The sequence below is a fragment of the Callorhinchus milii genome, unplaced genomic scaffold (genome assembly GCF_018977255.1).
Source record: "Callorhinchus milii isolate IMCB2004 unplaced genomic scaffold, IMCB_Cmil_1.0 Scaffold3, whole genome shotgun sequence".
NCBI classification, from domain to species: domain Eukaryota; kingdom Metazoa; phylum Chordata; class Chondrichthyes; order Chimaeriformes; family Callorhinchidae; genus Callorhinchus; species Callorhinchus milii.
The window spans coordinates 65,698,138-65,722,116 of NW_024704744.1; the positions used below are offsets into that span (position 1 = coordinate 65,698,138).

The 23,979-nt window shown below is 40.4% G+C and overlaps 1 protein-coding gene across 8 annotated transcripts in view; it reads right to left on the bottom strand.

The window, feature by feature from the left end:
- LOC103175763 (protein quaking) overlaps positions 1-23,979 on the bottom strand; it is a 264,429-nt gene that overhangs the window by 78,895 nt on the left and 161,555 nt on the right. For 5 of the 8 annotated variants that reach the window (XM_042333046.1, XM_042333042.1, XM_042333043.1 and 2 more), the window contains exon 4: positions 9,907-10,059. In XM_042333046.1, the coding sequence (XP_042188980.1) occupies positions 9,907-10,059 (153 nt within the window). The remainder of the gene's footprint in view (positions 1-9,906; positions 10,060-23,979) is intronic. The other 3 variants (XM_007889193.2, XM_007888979.2, XM_007889200.2) reach the window with 1 other exon arrangement.

The following is a 23,979-nucleotide window of genomic DNA, read 5'->3' on the forward strand; positions in this document are numbered from 1 at the left end:
TCGTGGGCCGACATCTTCAGTAAGGTTAAAAAAAAGTTTTTCTCACACAGTGGAGCAATTTATTCATGGTGGTTTAAGCACAGCAATTATTTCACTCAGCAGGATTTAAACTTTTTATAAGCATAATAGACGAAACTTATCTGCATATTTTTCATTAGTCTGGTAACTATCATTTCAAAATGAAGAGACTACATACACTATAACATTAATTGCTTCAGCGCAGGAAACTATACTGAGTGAATGGGTTGTCAATGATTTCACGGATCAATGCGATTATCACTGGTATGCAAGTGATGCTTCTAGGAAAGGATCGGATAGTCTAATCCATACCCAATAGAATTTTCACATTATGATCACTGCACTAAAAGCCCAAGATAGGTTCTTCCACAAACAAAGGAAGTTATTTGTGAACAAAATCCATTCTCTAACTCACATTTTTCTAAAAGCAAAAATTGAATAAAGAAAACTAGCACCTACTCCTGTACTATGATATATATTTGCAGAGCAGGTCCAAAAGATATAGCTGCCAGTTTGTTAGACTTCAATCATATGAAGAATGAAGTTCCCTCAACTCTTCTCTACCACTGTCCTCCCTAACAATATAAATCCTTTCTCACCAGAAATCCTCGTGAGAGATTGCTCATTGGTGTTAAATTGTGAGCAGTTGGTGCAGCAGACTCATGTCTACTATGGACTATCCTGAAGTACTCTTTAACAGAGAAAGGTTCTCATCAAGTGGGGCTGGATTCAACCCCAAATTGCAGAGATTAATAGACAACAGGATTTACAAAGGTTTAAAGTACACTTCCTGATGGCCTCTGGGTAAAAGTTGCAAGTTCTAACCGTGTCTGAGTTGAGTCAGCTGATGTTAACCAAGGCAGCAGTTAGGACACTTTAAATGGCCTCAGCTCCTCCAGAAATAGAGAAAATCAGCTGTTCCTGAACACTTCCTTGCTGGACGGTGCACATGTGGGTATTTGGTGAAGAAAGTATCAGGATCATTTGCAATAGCGCCGACCAGGCAAACAGACTGTCAAAAATCAAGGTACACAAATGGCTACTGCAACGAAGTACCAGAAGGCATCCAAACTATATTCCAGTTAAAGAAAAATCAAAAACAGAGGAGAGAGGAAAAGAGATTTATTTCAGGAAACTCATATTGAAGGTATTCTTTTCATTCTGAGGCCAAAACAGTTTTGATGGACATGTGGGTGTCGATGCAACATCAAGATTCAGCATTACATAAGGCCCTGTCAATTTGGTAAGTTCAAAATTTGCAGTGAATTATCAATGAATCCACTCTGATAAATGAGTTCCACTGTTCTCTTCCCCGATCCGTTGGTTGCATACAAGCTGCTACAGATACAACACAAAATTACATTTGTATAGTGCCTTTCACATCGCGAGGATGTCCCAAGGTGCTGAACAGTTAGGGATTTGGACCCGAGCTGGGGATTGGGATCAGAGATATAGGGAGGGTGGAGGGCAGGAGGCTGACTGAAGGCGCGGTTGAACAGGAGGTTTCTGGAGATATGCCTTGAAGGAGGTAAGGGAGGGAGCGAGGCAAAGGGAATGTTGGATGGAGTACCAAAGAGGCAGAGAGGATGAAGGCCCGACTGCCGATAATAATAATAATAATAATCCTTGCATTTGATATAGCGCTTTTCACGTCGGGAGGACGTCCCAAAGCGCTTCACAGATCACACTGTAAAGTGAATTGACTGTATATTTGTGGGCGAACGCGGCAGCCAATTGCGCACAGCAATGTCCCACAAACAGTCGAAGATTGAAAATGACCAATTTATTATTGTTTTTGGTTTTGGAGGGATTGTTATTAGGCTCTGTGTGGAGTAAGGAAACTTGCCCAAGGTTTCGCCCTCTGCCTGGATGGTGGGTCGGGCCGGACAGGGGGACATGCAACAGGCCTGAGCCTGCTGAACGGAGAGGCTGATATGGGGTTAGCAGGTCACAGAAGTAGGAAGGAGAAAGGCCGTGGAGCGCCTTGAAGGCAAGGACAAGGACTTTGAACTCTATCCTCTGGGGGATGGGGATCCAGTGGAGCCGGGCGAGGGTGGAGGTGATGGGGTCATGGAGCCTGGTGCGGGAGAGGACATGAGCTGCAGAGTTCTGATAAGAGGCAGAAATGACAGATAATCATATGCAGAAAAGATTTGCATAATTGAAGATTTTTCATTACTTCCCTGACAGTTTCTATTGTACTACTTTGGATTCCTGCAGCTTTACAAAACTGCATTACAAACAAAATGATAAAACACACCTCGTCTACCATCTTCAACTTGTGTTTTCAGAATTGCCAACTAACTATCAGTGGGAGATCTAATAGTCCAATTGTATATTAAAAATGCATTTTCACTGAACCACAAACAAAGAACTCCATCAATTGTGGTTTCATTTAAAAAACACAGCACTCCACACAATACAGAATGGGCCTTAACAATAGTTGAACCAAAGCTCTGCCAGCTGCAAAGACAAATACAGATGTGCTCAAGGACAGCAGGATGTTGCAAAAGAATGACTGCAGCTACTTTCATACAGTTATATCTGCACAGCAGTTCATTCCAATTTATTCAAAATGCACTGACTGCAGCAAGAATTTAGAGCCAAACATCTGTAAATAAGCCATGTGATTGCTGAAGCACCACATATTAATGTGCTTCTAATATTTATGATGCTGAATTGACCCTTAAATAAACTGAAGTTTGCACCTTTAACTAGTCATTTTTTTTGCACTGGGGAATAGTTTAGGCACTTTGGCAGATTTTGAGTCAAGTGCTATGGAACACGGGTTACTGAGGTTGTGCTCTCAGATATTTTCAATCAGTTAGCGATGTGGGACCAAAGATAGGTTGGAACCAGACAAACAGAAATACGCCAAAAGGCCTTGTGGTAAACAAAACATCAATTATCAAACTGAATTTCCACTAATATTTTGTCTAACTTTCTAAATAAATTGTCAAATAACATATTAGATTTGAAGGATCTGAAGATTTTTGAAATCATATTTTGGTGAGGAAGGGTCGTAACAACAACAACAAAATTACATTTGTATAAGCTGGAGTGTGCATCCATGGATGGTGATGCTGTCAGCACCTGAGGTGTGGAAGTGCTTACGGGAGCCAATCAGGAGAGCCTCGGTCTTGTTGACATTCAACTGAAGAAAGTTCGCTCTCATCCAGGACTTGATGTCCAACAGACATTCTGTCAGGACAGCAGTCATCCTGGAGTCAAGCGTGGAGGCAGAGAGGTAGAGTTGGGTGTCATCCGCATACATATGGAAGTTGACCCCATGTCTGCGGATGATGTCACCATGAGGGAGCAGATAAATGTTGAAAAGGAGGGGATCAAGAACAGAGCCCTGAGGAACGCCGCACTAGACAGTTCGGGGGCCAGAGGACAAGCCCTTTGAAGAGATGAAGTGGAGGTGGTGTGAGAGCTACAATCTGAATCATTCCAGGACACACCCGTGAAGGTTGAGGTGGGAGGAGAGGCAGTGGATCAGGATAGAATGGTCAATGGTGTCGAAGGCAGCAGAGAGGTCAAGGAGGACGAGGAGGTAGAGGGAGCCCTGGTTGCAGATGGACAGAATGTTATTTGTCACTTTGACCAGGGCTGTTTCTGTGCTGTGACCAGCATGGAACCCGATCGGTGGGGTTCATGAAGGGAGTGGTGGGAGAGGAAGGAGCGAAGCTGGGAAGCAACAACTCATTCCAGGGCTTTGTAGAGGAAAGGGAGGTTGGAGATGGGACAGTAGTTTGAGAGCAGCAATGGTTCCAGGTTTTTTTTTAAAGGATAGGAGTGATGACGGCCGTTTTTAAAGAGGTAGGAATGGTACCAGTGGACAGGGAGATGTTTATGATGTCTATGAGTAGTACGGCAAAGAGGTGGAGCTGGAAGGTAAGGAGAGGGTTAGGGATGGGGTCGAGGAAGCAGGTGATTGGTTTCATGCGGGTTATAGTGGTGATGAGCGAGGAGTGGGAGACAGGTTCGAAGGTGTGGAAGGAGGGATGGGTAGGGACTGGGGTGAGAAGGGGCGATAGATAGGGGGTAGTAGACGGAAGGGCAGAGTAACGTGAAATGGTGTGGTCTTGGTGCAGAATTTTACATTTCATATCCCCGCTACAATTCCCTGTGTGTCTGCATTAGCAGGGGAAGGCATAAATGGAGAATAAATGGAGAATAGATCCAACCTCCCCTGTCTGTCTGTCTGTCCCCCCACCCCCCCAGTCAAGTATCTTCCCTCCAGCTACTCTTGGGGCTTGCCTGTGGCTGGACTGATCCATTAAATCATTAAAGCCCTGGGAGTAAATTGGCCTCATGCTCTTTTGGGAATGAAGTGTTACTTGAACTGAAGCAAATACAGCAGGGGGAGGGGGGGGAGGAGATAAGATAGGGGAAACTACATTTGTAAATCTGCAAGAGACAAAAGGTTGATGTGGACAAAAAAAAGACTAGCAAAGCAATTACATTTCTGGAAATGAAGGGAAATTACAGCTCATGTTTGATTTTTTTTAAGCGTTCAAGGAAAGCCTGTGGGTTAATAGTTTTATAGCACCAGTGCAATTTTATTGCTGGCCATGGTGCCAAGCTTATGCTTTATCTTCTTTACATCAAGAGATTAATCTCATTCATTAATATATAAACTGTGAATGCAACTGGTTACTTTTAAGATACTACTATAATTGGCTTGGTGCAAGGACCAAAATCGAAGTGTCCTGGTCAGCAAAAATAAATCATATCATAGGCTCAACACCAGGATCAGCCATTTACCAGTGCACTAAAATGTCAGTACCAAAGCCAGGCATCCCTTGGTGGAACAAGTCTTCTCTTAAATTAAAAGATAACAGTACTAACCTAAAGGCATGGAAATAATCTGCAGGATTCATTAAGAGATGCCTTTATCTAATCACATGCCTCAGCAAGAAAAGCGAAGCAAGTACTACCTAGAAAGGTTTTAATTGCAATTCCTTGCTTGGATTTGGGAGGGGAAATTGCAGTTGGTGCAACTGATTTAAGCACTCTTCACTTCAGAATTACACTTTACAAAAATTAAATTAAACCAAACGTGATTCAACAAAACAGTTTGAAAGCGCTGATCACAGTTTAGCAATTTGCTGAAGGTCCATGGTTGTCAGCCATTTTTTAAAAATTGAAATGGATGTCACATCAACAAAAAGTAGAAATATGATTCAATCACTGAACACTCCCAAGTGTTGTGTATCCTCCACTGTAAATTTATCTGCGATTAGCCAAAGAACATTTTGAAATGTACTCCTAAACTATGGAGTTCTGTAGCTCAATGGTTTGCGCCCTCGCCTCACAAGCGAGAGGACCTGGGTTTGATTCCCGGGCAGATCGAAACGTTGGGCAAGTTTCCTTACTCTAGATGCCTCTGTTCGCCTAGCAGTAAGTAGGAACCTGTTTTTTAGTTGATTTGCTTTTCCGGGGATAATAATCCCTTCAAAAATATTTTTTGGATACTCAATCCATGACTGTTTGTGAGACACTTCTGTGCACAATTGGCTGCCACATTTTGCCCACAAAATATATAGTAAATTCATTTAACAGTATATTCTGTGAATTGCTTTGAAACGTCTAGAAGATGGGATAAGGCTCTATATTAAATGCAAAGATTATTGTAATTATTATTATTGTTACGCTCTTCTATGGTTAATGACTACAAACTATGCAAGACATTCCCTTCTTCCCTCTGGGAAAACACCTGAATTCTGCCAAGTGTCTCCCATGGCAACATGACAGATCACAACAGATTATGGACAAACCCGCATCCGTTACACGCTGTGTCACAGAACTACTCACTAGACAGAGGTTAAATAGAAAAGGAAAATCTAATTTTATACCCTAAATTGTAACAAACGTGAGACAGAAAATGAATACTTTTAGCAGGAATTCTAAACTAATCTTGCTTTCTGCCCGCTGGAATTGGTATATAAACACGCTTACTAACTTTTAAATAAGATCAAGGTGGGAGGAGAAAATCTCACGTAGTAGAATACAGAGTTATAGCCGTGTTGCAAATGGCTCCGCACCACAGCCTGATGGCGGGCCCTGCAACGGCGCTTCCCATGATGGCCAGGTCCCTTGAAGGTGCTTTCCACCACAGCCAAACACTGTACTGCCTCCACCTTTCTGCACTGTAACACAAATTCCAACACTTTATACAGCAGGGAGACCATCTCACTCCTCCCACTGATTGAGTGTGACTGATAGATATTGTAATAATAATCCTTGCATTATACAGAGGCATGTAGAGTAAGGAAACTTGCCCAACGTTTCGTCCTGCCCGGGAATCAAACCCATGCCAATCAACTAACAACTGGGGTTCCTGCTTGCTGCTTGGTGAACAGAAGCATGTAGAGTAAGGAAACTTGCGCAACGTTTCGCCCTGCCGGGAATTGAACCCAGGACTCTCGCTTGTGAGGTGAGTGCTCTAACCACTGAACTACAGGACTTCACATGTACTGACATGATCTGTAGTAGTTTGGTGTTATGATTTCCTGGAGTGTATGTGCAGGTTTGTTTTGGCTGCAGTGATTTGTGCTCTTTTTGGCTAGAGCAGTGAGATAGCACGGTGGGTGCTTTCTGGAGTAGAATTGGTGCTTTTGACACTCATACTCTTATTGTAACTGTATTGATCTACCTTCTTGCGCATATTCTTGTGGAGATAGGACTTTTGGTTCTTTGTGTTGTCTTGGTGAACCGTGTGGAGGTGCAATTGTTTTTTTGTCTTAGCTTAGTGAGGCTCATTGTGACAAGGTTTGAGGACCCCTGCCTAGAGGAAGGGTAGGGGTGTATGTATGTGTTTGTGGAGCAGAAAGTAAATTTAATCCATCCAATGTTGAGGCAATTAAATCAGGAATGTAACATGTACCATCCATTCTGTGGGAATGTGCAAAATCTGTGCTGAATTAAAAATATTAAAGCAGATCTTTAAAGGGTATTTTTTAAAAAAGAAAATCAGAAGTTCCAGTTTAACACTGCTAACTGCAGGAGAAAAGTCATGCAGTTTTCAATTACAGCTTGCTGTCGCACACTGGTCAGCTTAAGCAGTTGGTTATAGGAATTTTCACCTGCATCCAATGTTTCTTTTCATCTTGGTGTCAGTCTGGCTCAGTTGGTAGCAATCTCACCTCTAAATCAGAAGGTTGTGGGTTCAAGCCCCATATAGGGACTTTGAACTCGCATCTTGGGTAACATTCCAATGCAATGCTAAGAGTGCGCTGCATTGTTGGAGGTGTCGCCTTTTGGATGAGGCGATAAAGCAAAGTCCTATTTGCCTGCTCAGGACCCAGAAGATTACATGATGTAATTTAAAAGGGGAGTTTCATGGCCATCAATAACTAAAGTAAAACTGGTCATTAAGTTCATGGCAATTTGTGGGACATTGCTATGCGCATATTAGATGCCTCGTTTGCCTACAAAATATGACGTCATTGCACATTACATTATATCCTGTGCTTTGAGAAGACCTCATGTGAAAGGTGCCATATCAAATGTAATGATGATGATTATTAATTTTGGATGGGGATGTTTGAAGAGAACATGAGCACAGCTGTAGTTTGGGGAGAAAGTAGCCATAGAGAAAACAAGTTACTGAAACAAAGCAAAAGGAGAAAGGAGAAAAAAGATAAACGTCCTATTCAGAGAGGGGATACAATACAATATGACATTTGTAAAGTGCCTTTCACGTCAGGAGGACGTCCCAAGACGCTGAACAGTCAGAGTCATTAGGACCCGGGGGTGGGGGTGGGATATGGAGCAGGTCGGAGCCTGCTGAGCAGACGGGTTGATAAGGGGTTAGCAGGATGGAGAGTTAGCAGGTGGCAAGGCTGTGGAGGGCTTTGAAGGTGAGGATGAGGATTCTGAACTCGATCCTCTGAGGGATGGGGAGCCAGTGGAGCCAGGAGAGGGTGGGTGTGATGGGGTCACAGAGCCTGGTGCGGGAGAGGACACAAGCTGCAGAGTTCTGGATGATCTGCAGCTTGTGGAGGGAAGAGTTGGGAAGACTGACAAACAGGGAATTGACATAGTCAAGCCTGGGTGTAATGAAGGCATGTATGAGGGTTTCAGCGGCCTGAAGGGTGGGGCAGAGGCAGAGTTGGGCAATGTTGCGGAGGTGGGAGAAGGTAGAGCGGGTCGTGACATGGATGTGAGGGAGAAAGGACAGTTGAGGGTCGAACAAGATGCCTAGGTTCCTGACTGGCTTGGTGAGATAGAGTGTGCATCCGTGGATGCTGATTCTGCCAGTGCCTGAGCTGCGGAGGCTCTGGCATGAGCCAATCAGGAGAGCCTCACTGACACCTTGTCCCTTCACAGGGTTGCAATACCCTTTTCTAAAACAAAGTGACCAGGGCATGAGAGTCACCGTTGTGTCATTACTACCCAAAATCCCTTACAAATAGGTTGGTACCTAAGCTATTCACTCCTCTTCTCTTGTAGAGCGGTACACTTGTTTTTCAATTTTCAGAACAAACCAACAGGAAAATCTGGGTCTGGTTAAGAACGTGATGCATTCTAGCAGAGCACCACTGAAAGGTCATACAGAGAACATTATATAGGAAATGAGAATTATTCAAGATCGACTCAATCTTCATTCGCTTGGTCAGTTTCACTAACTTCTCATTTAAATGTAAACTTGGAGGGATTCTGGAAGCTGAATGTACACCACAAGGCACGCAATTGCACAAAATTATCGCTGTGCATTGCTGCAGCTCACGCATTTTATTGTTCTTTCAGTATCACTTCATGTCAAAGATTTACATTAGTGGATTTTTAGGTGGAAACAGAAGTAAAACTGCCATGTGTTCTGGCCACATCACTCATTTCAGCGACAAACACAGTCAATCTTATGTCCAGATAAAACAAGTTAAAATTACATACAGCATCTTTATAATGCAATTTGCTTTCATAATGATGTAGATGCTACAACCACTTTTGAATACCTTCTATGAATGTAAATTTTATTCTAAATGTTGACTGTAGACGTGTTCTGAAGTATGACTACAAATTTGTTTTCCTCTTCTCAGAGCGTGACAGTATTTGTTCTAAATTCTTATGACACTGCCATTAAACCCTAAAGCATTATAAACTGAGAAAATCCCACATGAACAAAATTCTGCAGTCCCAATCATTACAAGTGTTTATGCAGGAAATGAAATTTTAGGCAGGTGCTTTCACAGCACGGATAAAACAGAGAATGTGGCAGTACATGAAATGTGCAGCCAAATCTATTTCCAAAATAGGTACTGCATAAAAATTAAATCAACTGTAATTTTCTCTTATTTGCGATATTTCAGAGATGAAACATTTCAACAAGCAAAAAATATATTCCTTACAAGTGGAATAACAACATTGCTGAATGGATTCAGTGCATACCCTCTTCATATACAGGGGAACCCTGTGGTGGTTGGAGTCCGTAAAATCCTATTACTCTAAAACAAAGTGTTTTAGAACCGGGTCTGAATTCATGCTGTTCTAATACTATAATTCCACCCATATGCTAATTGTAAAAATTCTGAAATGTTTGATGATTCCTAAAAAAAAATTCTTTAACATTATGCATAATTCTATAGATAGATATTTGAGGATGAATATTGCAGGGCATGGGAGAGCAATAAGGAGAGTAAATTTAGATTAGGTGAACGAAAACATGATATGTTTGCAAGACTGCCAACTGCTTGTGTTTGCTCTAAATCTGGGAAGAGGTTCCCTCTTAAAGATGGATTTGTTTCTTGACACTGAAAGAGAAACCCAATCCTTTGTTGGATTTATATTTTCACTTCTCAACTCCTTTGATTTTATGTTCGGAGCTATTCTTTAGCATACAGTAAAGAACAATTGAAATAACATTACTAAAATGGTACTCACTGCTGGTACAAGCAATTTCTTAACTTCCTCCACTGCCCTCTTTAGCTTGATTTCGGCTCTATTCTGTGCATCTTCCACAGTGATTAATACGTGCAGGTCTTCATTCAGGTGCTCCCAGTTGGGTTTGCCTCTGTTTTGCTCTTCCTGTAACATCAATAGGGAGAAATAAAAATAAAATTAGTTAAAAGAAACAAAACATTAAAAAAAGTAATGTTTTTTCCATCTCACCTTTTCAATTTTTTTGTATCATGTACCATATGTACCCCTCCTCCAGTGTAAACAAGACAAGTAACCTTTCATCCACAAATATACAGTCAATTCACTTTACAGTATATTCTGTGAAGCGCTTTGAGACGTCTAGAAGATGAAAAAAGCGCTATATCAAATGCAAGGATTATTATTATTATAGAACCTGCATAATCCTCACAACAAGGGCTTTGTACATTAGTACATAGATACCGTTTGCCTGTATAGGTGGATGATAAATATCTCACAGCACTATTTGAAAAAATAATAGTTTCTCCTGGTATCCTGCCAACAGTCCCCCAATGAAATTCGTCATGCACTTCATTGCTGTTTGCTGGACATTGCTCTGTGCAAATTGGCTGCTGCATTTGCCAACAAAACACAGTCAATCCATGTTACAATATATCTCCTGTAAAGCATTCCTACCAACATGAAAGGCACTATATCAAATGTAAGAATTTTTTTTAGTAAAGGGGTACTCAAGAAAAACCTGGGATAACTCCATTCCCAGGAGGGGAAGTGTCTGCCTTCTGCTTAGCAGAATTGTAAAATTCTTACATTTGATATAGTGCCTTTCATAAACCTCATGTCCAAGACATGTCTGGCCCATCAATTCAACTTGGAAGTGGAGGCAAGTTCTCTATTTTGCAAATCATAGCCTTTAAGGAGTTGGGCGTTTATAATAATAGTTTATAATAATACTTGGTGTAGTGCCATTCCTGTCAGGAGGATGTCCCAAAGCGCTTCACAATATAGTGCAATGTGGAGTGACTGTGTGTTTTATGGGCTAACATTTGGATGAGTACAGTGAAAAGTACCAATGTGTCATTATGAAAAAATTTAAGGTTACTATTATTATCTATCCCAAAGCAAGCTTATGGAGAGATCCATATGTGCTTCTATCCACGATAGCTGCCACCTTGTTTGTGATTTAAAGGTGTTACTTAATTATTCATTTAAGATTGCACAATAGCTTATGGCTATGTAAAGTATGATGAAAAGAAAACATTATTTTATCAACAATCTTACAGTTTTTGTCCATCATCGTTTATATAGCTGAATTGTAAGAAAATAATTAGACATTTACGTATTACCTTCTTGGCTTGCCAAAATAAAAACTCGTTATTTGTGCTTCCATTGCACCTACTCACTAATTATCATTTAATGTTATTCACAATCAAGCTTAAAAATAGTGCTGGGAATTGAACTGCCTGGTCCCACACAACTCCTGTATCTGCATGTAATAATATTAAGCAAGGTCCAGGCCAATGTAGTTTTATGATAGCGATCCCATAGGAATGTCAGGCAATTTGCTGAAAAAATGGAGAAATAAATACTGTTTTTACTTCAGCTACTTGAAATATTGTAAAATAATTGCTTCCTGAATGTTCCTGAAATCCACCCTGATTTAACTTGTACAGCAAAACATTTTCTCAATCATGTACTGAAAATAAAACTGCACCAATTTAGGGTTTAAATATTTTGACATATCGAACATAAATTAGGCGTCAAGCTCCCTGTTTAGATCATAACTAATCAAGGATATCCTTCACTTTGCAGTTTCCATCCCGATTTTATTCTTCAGTTGAACTGGACCGTTATGACCAAAGCCATACTGCAGTTTGACAGTCTGCACCATCATCGCAGATGCTTTTCTGAGTGGCTTGGGTATGAATTGTATAAAAATTGCACACTTTTGACAGCAGAATTTATCAGCTAAATCTGCATTTAAACTGAGGATGTGCAAATTGAGCTCCAGCACTCTTGCTACTGGAGATCAGGAGGTTCCCAGACCTCTGCAGGAAGTGGGTGACAAACAACTGTGGCATCAATACTGCTGGGGACATTCCTTCAATCAAAATTCTATTTAAGGCTCCTGGACTGATTAACAAAGTTGACGGCCAAAGAAGATGAATATTTTCCACCCTTGCATATTTAATTAAACCTGAAATTGCTGCCATGACTTTTTGATTTGTATAAAATATTGATTTCTTAGTTATGTTTCGACCCCTGAGATTATAAATTATATATTAATTAGTATTTTGTCAAATTGCAGAGATAATTTATGGAAATGAATACAATTAGGAGCAATCATCCCTAACTGTATTGCAGTTTGTTATTCTCCTGCATTGTGACCGCTTATCATTTGTTCAACAAAATAAGAGACTGATTAAAGTCAATAGTTATTGTAAATGTACTTCTTTATTCTTATAAATGATCAGGTTAACTTTGAGGAATTAAAAGAGCAATCTTTTTTTTAAAGAATTGCATAGTTTAGCATATGTAACTTTAACTGTTGATCGAATCTACACAAATGTCATGGCTGAAAGTGTTTTTTTGTAAAACAGGCAATTGTAACCCTAAAGTACAGAAAATAAATGTCAGTGCCTAAGAACTAAGAATGACTGAGTGAGGAGTACATACACTAAACATAGCTTATTGTTCAAGCCATGGAACAAATGTACCACAAGTCAACTTCCCTTTTTATTGCAACACACAAAGTCTGCGTAATACAGTAGTTAGCAGCATAAAGTTCTCTTTTACAGCATGAACACACATGGCATGTTAACCTGAATAGGAAACTGCTGGAGTTCAGTCAGTTTTTTAAGGGCCTCTTAAGATCAGAGTTCTTCCAATTCTCGGCACTTTATGTCATATCAAAATAAATAGTGCAAGAGATCCAATGCATTTGCACAGATGGATCTTTTCAACTTACTAAAATAAATATTTTGGAACTCTTCACACTCTGAAATCATAGCACAAGTAATTATTCTCTCCCATTGATGGCTTTATGCCTCAGTATTTTGCATGGTATCTACAACTTTGACCTTGATTAATTGCAGGTTGGGAAAATCTGTATAAAGACAACTTTTTGGGGGTTCAGCTGGGTGTCTAAAACATGTAGAAACCGATCACCCTGCTAAAAATATCCAAAACAGTGTTCCATGCATCCCACCTACACATGAAAATTCCAGAGATTTTATTGGAATGGAATACATACTCTCTCCCTGGAGGGACCATTCCTGCTTACCACTTTCTGGAAAATATAATGATCGTTGCATTTGATATAGCGTCTTATCATGTCTTCGAGACGTCTCAAAGCGCTTCACAGAATATACTGTAAAGTTAATTGATTGTACATTTTGTGGGTGAAACGTGGCAGCAATTGCGCACAGCAGTGTCCCACAATCAGTCGTGGATTGAGTGACCAAATTTTTATTATTTTTTGAGGAATTATTACCCCCAGAAAAGCGATCTGCTAATCGACTAACAACCGGGTTCCTACTTACTTCTAGGTAAACAGAGGCGAGTGGAGTAAGGAAATTTGCCCAACGTTGTGCCCTGCCTGGAATCAAACCCAGGTCTCTCACCGGGGGAGCCCTGCATTATCGTAGGTGCCTCCTTCATACAAGATGTTAAATCGAGGTCCCATCACATTCAATTTGTTTTTTCTTCATTACAAAAACAGGACTGGTTGACGGTTCAATGGGAGGGGGTACTCACTGTAGACACTTGAACTTAAACTGACCACACCAAAACCACAAAGTGTGACCCCAACTTTTGGATTAAAATATCACAACTTTTTTTCACAGCCTTACAAAAATAGAGTAATTTATCTGTAGGTTCAGGAATATAGCCTCATTCAAGGGCCTTTTAAGAGTAATTTTACACTTTTAAACAGCCAAATGCATGTGCATTACCAGAGTAATTTTACCTTCTGAGGTACACAGTAACTGAAATTGCAAGTATATAGAAACAGGAAAAAGGTTTTTCACTCAACCAACTCTTTCAGACCTCACTTGACTTGTTCTGTTTTCATATTTTGAACCGATTTCTGTCCCAGGTGCTCAGTAATCAATCCAAATCTCTTTGAATGCTGAAGTCTACCCAACACTTTTCAAAATGAGAAGTTAGTCATGGCTTTCAAACCTCCAGTTTAATTGATCAGTCACCTTATCACTGTTTGTGGGATCTTGCTAGTACAATAATCTTAAAATTAGAGCTAGGCCATTTAGGAGTGAAATAAGGAGGCAGTTTTCACACAAATGGTAGTGGAAATCAGGAACTCTGCCACCCAAAAGGCTGTGGATGCAGGATACATTGACATTTTTAAGACTGCGGTTGATAGATTTGTTAGATCAGGGTATCAAGGAATCCGGGACAAGGGCGAATAATTGGGAGTTGAGGTACAGAGCAGCCATGATTTTATATAATGGCAGAACAGACTCGAGGGGCTGAATGGCCTACTGTTTCTTTGTTTCTATGCACTCGGGTCACCTAGTGTAAATTTCACGGCTCTGTTCCATTGGAATAAAGTGGCAAATTCTCCTTCCTCAGCATAATTCTGTTTCACCCGCATGAAGAAAATGTTTATTTTTTTACTCAGGCTTGCAACACAATGTTGGAATCAAGTAAATTCCATTTGACAGTCTTGGTAGCCCAGTTTCTCAACCAAGTGGGTCCATAATTTTCAAGGGCATTGCTGATGACAGACCAGACATCTTGTTGAGCCTCCTGATGCCTTAGTGGGTATAAGCACCTCCTCTTCCTCCTCCTGTGTAGCATTGAGTCAAACAGACTACAAGGCTGCAGGTGTGAATTGCAGCTGGTGCTTTATAAGTAATCTACAATTACCCTCAGCAGATTGAGAAGAGGAAAGTCGGCAGGATTCCTACTGGAGATGTATCTTTTCAAGTGAGGAGAAAGCAGGATCTGAGATTGCTGGGGAGGCTGCAAGTTCTGTAATGACTGGTGATGTTCTCTGGAAAGAAGGCAATGCCTTCAGTGGAGAAGGAAATGGCAATACATATTGCTGATTGTTTAAAATGTATGAATAAAGCACATTATCCAGGCAGACAATTATACAGCACACTTAAGAACCACCATCCATCTATGGAACTTCAGAACTCAGTCAACTCAGATTTAGGATTCAACTTTGAATAATCTGCTATGAATCAACCGTACCAGTCATTCATAGCACAGAACACACACAACTTAGTGTGTTCTGTGAACAAAAGTGTTCAGAATGATGATTTAATTATCTGTTTGAACAACACAACAATTCCACAACATAAAGCTTCAAGACGTATTGATTATCCCAGCCCCCTACTGGTAAATGGCTTTAATTGTACACTTCCACAGTCAGGAAAATTAGCTGCAGGTTTTCCTCCCACTGTGCACCTGATGGTGCACATTCATATTCAGAAAACATGGAATAAAAATGGCATAAATTTCTAATATGTCTGGAATTGAAAGTACAACCGCAGTGTGGAAGGGGAGGGAGAGCAGAAAGAGGAACTAAAAGGTGCACAAGGCTGCAAGCAGCTGCACCATTCTGAAAGGTCTGTTTTGGCAGCTGAGCTGCGGTGACTTACATGCACACTTCTGTATATAGGCGAGGGAGACAGAGTATTATGTGGCTATGTAGAGATGTTATCAGATGTTAATGATGCACAACTTTTAAATAACAGTAAACTAAACCTGCCTCTGATTCTTGTCCAAATGTTCATGATACAAAACCTTCAGGATTACCAAAATACAAGTGCCATAAACGCTTCCGCATTAGCTTCTTTATTTTGGCTTCTGCTGAAGAATGTTCTAATAATAATAACCCTTGTATTTGATATAGCGCTTTATCATGTCTTTTAGACCTCTTAAAGCGTTTCGCAGAATATACTGTAAAGTGAATTGACTGTATATTTTGTGAGCAAAACGCGGTAGCCAATTGCGCAAGTCAGCGTCCCACAAGCCGTAGTGGATTGAAGTAACCAATGTTTTTTTTAAAGGAATTATTATCCCCGGAAATGCAATTTGCCAATAGACTAACAACAGAGGTGAATGTTATAATCATGAAACAAAGACGGCTTGAAGTTGCTATTCTTAGATGAAAATATAATGGGTACAAGGAGCTCTGTAACAAGTTTTCCCGATGTGCATTACCATCTCCAGTTACACAGCAACTGTGTTTGGGTTTTCTAAACAAGAGATATCATCACAGACAAGGACAGCTTTGCCCTTCTGATTACCTACATAAAGCACAAGCATTTGATTGATATATTTATAAAACCAGCAGGTGTAATTACAGCATCTCCACGCTCACTTCCACAGATACACACATTACACAACTTGTGCTCAATTGATTAGTGTGTTCTGTATTTTACATGCACAGAACTGAGAAAGATAAAGCTGCCAGTGCCCAGGATCCATTAGATAATTTCCTATTTAGCTTGACAACTAGTTTTAAAGAACAACAATTTTGAATAATTTATCAAGTTTCTCTTTCACAAAAATAACTTTTTTTCCTAATGAAACCACTAACTCAACTTTCATAAAAAGAGACTAATCTTTCCCTCTTCATCCTCCTCCTCCTCAAACCCCCACAACTCAAATTCACACTGCTTTTTGATTATTTCTACTTCACAAGCTTTGACTAGAGGTCTTGAGCTGTAGTACATTACTTTCTTTGTTCACTTTGTAAAGCGAGCACCCACATCATCGGACTCAGAGGGATGAAGTTCAAACTTTGGGCAAGATGCACATCCCACAGCCAATATCCAATTTACACTTCAAATAGAGTGTCTTAAATAGACCAGTGCATGGGAAGCAATTCTGTGACTCGTGTTAATTTACAATGTTTGATCCTCCCGACTCAACAAGCTGGAAGGCAAATTCTGCCAGAAGCAAGTTGACGGATTTGACCTTTTATTGACCAATTTTCTTCACACACTCATCAGTACCAATCAGAGCATGAACTAAAATACTACAATTCTAACTGTATGGAAGCAAAATAAAATTAAACACTGGTAAATAAGGAAATGCTCAAAATGTTCAGTGGCACAAATGTTTTACCTTGTAGAATAGATCCACTGAGATCCCAGCAGATCAAAGAAAAGAGGGAAGAGAGATAGGACTGAGCAGTTATTGATTCCAATTGAAAACAAAGTTGCACAAAGTATTTCATGCATCTCAAAATAAATATATAAACTTTAATGTTTAAACCGTGGTAAAGATCCTTTAGTGAGAGCCATCCTCCAATCCCAGAACCATAGTTACTTTCAAATGAATAACTTGTTTCCTGCAACTTCACTTAGCACTAGCTGAGTATATCCATCACCAGAGGGAATTATTCCAATATAAAACTCTAAATTCCAGACGTGACAACAACAACAACAAAATTAAATTTATAGAGCGCCTTTCACGTCGGGGTGACTGTAAAACCATAAGGGGATTGTAATTTATACAACTGATCAGTAATGGTCTAGAAATGTATTAGAGTAGGGGTACATCATGCAAACTTGAACCAACAGTAGTTAAAACATGAAGTAAGGCAAGGACCACAGAGCCCCCTGTCCAAACAATATTTCATTTATAAGATAACCACCATGTGTGAATATACTCCAAACTAGCCAGACAAATGATCTTAGGAATACTAAGCATTAGTAAAACATGACAGGTTTCTTCGAACCTTTGGCTCTGGAACTCCATCCCCCAGTGCCTTCGCCGCTTCCTCCCTTTCCTTCTTCAAGGCCGGTCTCAAGACCTTTCTCTTTGACCGAGCCTTCAGCTCCCCTCTCGACTCTCTACCCCCTCCTCGCTCCCTCCCTTCCCTCCCCTCACCCTGACCATTTCACCCCTGCTCGGGTCCCGACCCAACTGTACAGCGCCTTGGGACGTCCTCCCGACGTGAAAGGCGCTCTATAAATGAAATCTTGTTGTTGTTGTTATGAGGAAGGAGGTGGGAAGAGGAAGAACAAAGAAGAAGGGAAAGAAAAGCATAACCCATCTGGCTAACTTGAAACAATCTGGATAACAAAGTCCAAAAACAAACTCAGTGTATGACAGATTCTAATTACTTTTTTAATTTTGATACACAGGAAATAAAAGTACAAATACAAATTTAACTTTTAAGCACCATAGATTCTTACCAAAGATGTCTCCTCTTTCTCCCTCCCCTGCGCCCAGCAACTAATACTATTATTTCTCTACTTGTTTGTCTCCTAAAACAAGCTGTACTCCAGAGCTTTGTTCCCTCAGTCTAGATCTGACAAGATCCAATGATAATGAAAAGTTAGGAGAGGAAGAATGAAAGATGTCAAGGAAATATAGATCTAAAGATAAAACTCCATTTCAATGATATGCCTATTTCTGGAAACAATGCTAAAAGCAGGAAGTCATATTCTTAGTTAGTTATTCATAGGTGAAACAAGACATTGGTTTGAACAAGGCAATTTACATGTAAGGATCCATCTTAATATATAGATGGCTATTTCCTCAGAGAAGAAAAATACACGACAAACTGTGGCCGAAGAAAAACTTCTGATGAACAACTATGCATACTTAAAAGTATAAACTTGGATAAGGTAAATAAAAGGTTTATTAGACTACACAATTCAAGGTCGGTAAAGCAACAACGCATATTGTAATCTGACACCTTCTGTGATTAGCAAATAATTTGTTTCAAACTACAAGATCCTCTGATGTTTCAGTGAGTAAATGCCCAACCCACTGTGGTACAGAGCCACGCATAAAGTAAATTCAGACCAGATTCAATCTCTGGACTGTGCTGATCTTAGTTGGAATTGGAGGTATGGGTGCCACAATTAGTCCAAGAGGAGTAAAAAAAGAAGCCAGGATCCCTGCTCCTAATTGTTAACCGATGACCTATGCTAGAAAGGACATTGCTGATGAAACAAAAAGCTGAAGCTTCGCTAAGATTCATCCTTTCCACCCCCACCACCAGTAGAATAGCTGCTGCTGGCATTCACATTCTGGGCTCAGATGTGAAGAATGTCCAATTTGGTTAAGTAAAGAAGGCCTGTGATTCACTACGGAATGCTACTCAAGCACGAAGCAGTGCTTTTGGCAGACTAAAGGGAGTATATAAGGGGCACATATCTTTTTAAATTAAACCACCACTGGTTGCTTACAATGCTAAGCAAAAGCTTGCGAGTACAGGGAGCAGATGATTAGCCCTCATTATAATTAGCCAAAGCCCAGCTAAAGTTCCTTGTGCTGTAATTTCAATCCAACATGCAAAAACAAAGCATGTCTACAGTGGGAGACAGAAGAAGCCTGCAGGACAGCAAATTACAAAACCAAAGCTCTCAGCCATAAGTGGGAACCAACATACTTTTGTTGAAAACGTGACGAGGTGTACATGCAGAGTAAAGCACAATTCATTGATAAAATAACCAGTTATTATAATTCCCAGAAAAATAATTAGAACACATGCATCACTGAGACTATTAAACAAAAATAGAAAATATCAAAATCAAAGAATCTTTTTAAGTACTTAAAATATTTATGCCCACGAAAATATTAGAAATAGAGGGAGGTAATTTATGATTTATATTATTTGGATCAGCCTGAAAGATTAGAATAATAAATTACAGAGCAGTAGAAATTGGGGAATGAGGAATGGACTGGTTAGTATCTGTGCACCTTGTACACTATTCTTAAAGTAGATGCATCAAGTTCTGAGCCATCCGATTAGATATTCTCAAACACCCAAACAATAGTAGGTCGGATGTTTTATTGTATAATCTGAACCTCAGTGAGGTTGTTAACAGAAAGGTAAAATCATTGCAAGATATGGTGACTGACAACCTGTTTAAACTGCAATTCAATCTTGCAGCCTTTACCTTCCAATGTAAACCACATTGAAAATATACTGAGAAAGTACCCTCAAAGATAAAAATGGGAAAGGTGCAGAATCATAGGTGAGCAACCGTTTATTTGCTTGTGCAAGGATACCGAGAATTGATGCTGGTGTTTGGCAACCCTCACATGAATAGTGAATTGGGATAACGTGGATACCATTGTAAATGTTTACTAACTTGCAGTGAAACAAGGTAATGCATCATAAAAAAAACATGGAGATTAGGCTTGATTGTAGTTAGATGCTGTCAGCTTTTGAAAGATCGACACATTCAAAAATTAAGCACGATCCTCTTTCTAAAATACCGTCATTTAAAAGCTATTTTGGTAAACACAACTGAAATATTTCTTATACTATTATAAACAGAATTTGTACTTTGCATCGCAAGAATACCTGAAGTCTAAACAATAACAACAAATTGCGTTTTTTAAAAACAATAAAAAGGACTAGTAGGAAAAGGGTGGAGATACCAAAGGAGCATTTGGTGAAGGCCAGGACTCCAATGATATTAAAAATAAGCTTTTGGTTGGACTAGTTGAGACAGCTGATTCTGTTTTTTTTGCAGATTGTTTTACAATTCACCCCCTAAGTAGCATGGAATTTTAAAATGCATAACCAATAATTCTCATCATTTCTACAGTCTGCGCCATCCTCAAAAGACTTCATCATACTGCAAGAAAATAAGAACAATTTATAAAGATCACCATGCAGACTTACTGGGTAAAGGGAAGGGTAAAGTCAATATAGCAGATAAAACACCAGCATTCCCACTTTTATCCACAAATCAAACAGAATGGATTATAAAAACATCTCGAGTCAACAATACCTGCAGCTACATTTCCCCTCAAGAGACACAATGCCAAACTTTATTGGTGGGTTCATTTTACCTCCTAAAACTGCGAAAGTCCATATAAATTACTCAGTTTTGTAAAGCTCAATCTGTGAATGGATAAATAACCCCACTAAAACAGTTTTCCAAAATGTATCTATATTAAAAACATTATATAGACAAATGAACACTAGAAATATGAAATAAAGTACTGGAAATCCACAGCAGTTCAATCAGCAGCTGAAAGAGAAAGATAGGTTAACGTTCTGGATATGACCCTTGATCAGAGCACATTAATCAAACGGACAGATCTGATGAAGGGTTGTTTCTAAAAACACGAGCCAACCTTTCTCTTTCACATGCTGATTGAGCTCCTGTGAATTTCCAGTCTTTTCTATTTTTATTTTGTTTCTGAAACAATCAAGTACAGAGAAAGGTTAAGAGCAATATGCTGCACTTTAGCTGTAACAAGGCTGATCCCCCAGAGTTAGAGGGAAGAGCTATGAGAAATATGGAGATAAGTTAGGTTATTCAGCCTCAAAAAGAGTTGTCTCAGAGGAAACATTATAGAAAGATAAAATACTTAACAGGATAAAGAAACAATCTTTCAGTTAGGGGTTCCAAAAAGGGTGGTCTGGTCTGAACTCTTAACTAATTTAATATACAGGTTGTTGCTGTAATGGTAAGACAATAATACAATGAGATCAAAAAGGCTGAATGTCTGAATCACATCTGAACCATTCTTGTGATCTCATTGATTATTAAGTTGGTTTCTTGTGTCACAGTGGAGACTTCTGATAACCTTAAGTGTACAGTATTAATTTCTCTTAAACCTCACTCTTTCTCTCGCAATTTGGGTAGACTTGGAAATTATTCACTCTATCGCATTTCAAAACCTGAAGAGGACTGCTCATCACGAAAAATGTTGTATATGTCAGGATCATGTCTGTTCCTTCTAATGTCAGCAGTTATTATTACTCCAGGCATGCGGCTGTCCTTTAGAATTATTTGCCTTCCTTCTTCTCTCCCTCGTCTTCAAAAGAGTTTGTAACACTTCTCTTAAATCTTTTCCCACATGATGTTCTCTATAATAATAGTTAGATTCTTCAAGATGTTCATCCAACATAATAGTCTGCTATACAAATGCAAATACTAATGGGTAGAATCAAAATCTTATAAAGTTTGTAGTGAAGGGGAATTACAAAGAATGGTGTTGGTTTGAATCTGATGGGTGCTCAAGTATTGATAGTGCAATCTTCTGAATGATCGCTTCAAAATCCATCAACAAGTCCCTTTTCTCAGCTAGATACCATTTGGCTCAATTTAAATCCACTATGGTTTGCAAAAATGTACATATGTGAGAGAAAACACCTTGCAACTTCCAGCTCTGGGCAATTGGCCAACGATTTGGAGCCAAAGACTTCCTTTGAAGTAACCAGGATCCATACCAGCTGGAAACTTTGAAGGCGAGATAGAACAAAAACTTACCACTGCCCAAAAATACTGTGATGGGAATTTTTACGACGGGTGAACCGTGTTGTCTGATCATGTTCTTTCTCCCCTCCCCCCAATGAAATCATGTCAAGACAAAATATTCAGAAGACAACTGAGGTATTCAAATATAACTATTATATAATAGAATAATACAATTATTATATAATATTATATATTGTGAACAAATTGTACTTTCTGAACAAATTCTATGAAGGGATTGAGTTGGGTTCTGTTCCAATCTGGGACAAAATCTCAGGATTCAAGATTAAATAATTGCTCTTGATTTCCTGAAAAAACCCTCCCTGGATCCCTCAAATCCCGGCCATTAACGCCCTATTTCTAACCTGCCCTTCCTCTCAAAAGTTCCAGAACGCGTTGTTGCTAATCAACTCCTCACACACCTCTCCTCCCACTCCCTTTTCGAACCCCTCCAGTCCGGTTTCCGCCCACAGGACAGAGACTGCGCTTGTGAAAGTCACAAAGACATCCTCTCTATCTGTGACCAGGGCTCCCTCTGTCTCCTTGTCCTCCTGGACCTCTCTGCCGTGTTCGACACAGTCGATCACGCCATCCTCCTCCACCGCCTTTCCTCCGTCATCCACCTCAGTGGGACCGCACTCGCCTGGTTCGAGTCCTACCTGACAAACTGCCAGCAGCACATCTGCACAAACGGCTTCTCCTCCTGCTCTCACCCGGTAACCTGCGGGGTACCCCAAGGATCCATCCTTGGTCCCCTCCTCTTTCTGATCTATATGCTCCTTCTTGGGGATAATAATAATAATAATAATAATAATAATAATAATAATAATAATCCTTGCATTTGATATAGCACTTTTCACGTCGGGAGGACGTCCCAAAGTGCTTCACAGCACACACTGTAAAGTGAATTGACTGTATATTTGTGGGCCAACGCGGCAGCCAATTGCGCACAGCAGTGTCCCACAAACAGTCGTAGATTAAAAATGACCAATTTTTATTATTGGTTTTGGTGGGATTATTATAAGGCGTGTGGAGTAAGGAAACTTGCCCAAGCTTCCACCCTGCCTGGAATTGAACTCAGGTCTCTAACTTGCAAAGCGAATGCTCTAACCACTGAGCTACAGGACTCCACAGACATGGGGTACACTTCCACAGACATAGGGTATACTTCCACATGTATGCAGACAACACCCAACTCTATTTTTCCACCTCTCTTTGCGACCCCCAGTCCCCTGATGTTCTGTCAGCCTGCCTGTCAGATCTCAGGGGCTGGATGAGCACAAATTTCCTTCAGCTGAACGTTGACAAGACGGAAGCCATACTCTTTGGCTCTCGTCAACGTCTAAAATCTCACGGCTCTCACCTCCTCCACCTACCCGACCTGCCCCTAAAACTCTCCGAACCCGTACCCAACCTAGGAGTCAGGTTCGACCCCCAATTATCCTTCCTCCCCCACATCCGGTCCCTCACCAGCACCGCTTTCTTCCATCTCCTACAAATCGCCCGTCTCCGCCAATACCTCTCACCAAAAGCCGCTGAATCCCTGGTCCATGTGTTTGTCACCTCTCTGCTGGACTACTCTAACACCCTTCTCGCCGGTCTCCCATCCACTACCATCCATAAAATCTAAATCATTCAAAACTCTGCCGCCCGCCCGCATTCTCACCTGCACAAAACGCAGCTCCCCAATCACCCCAGTCCTTGCCAGACTGCACTGGCTGCCTATCCCAGAGAGGATCGATTGCAAGATCCTCATCCTTGTATTCAAGTCCCTGCACTCCTCTGCCCCCCCCCACCTCTCTGACCTCCTCTCTCCTCAAAAAAGTATCCGTTTCTCCGGGTCTAGCCTCCTCCTCGTCCCCCGAGT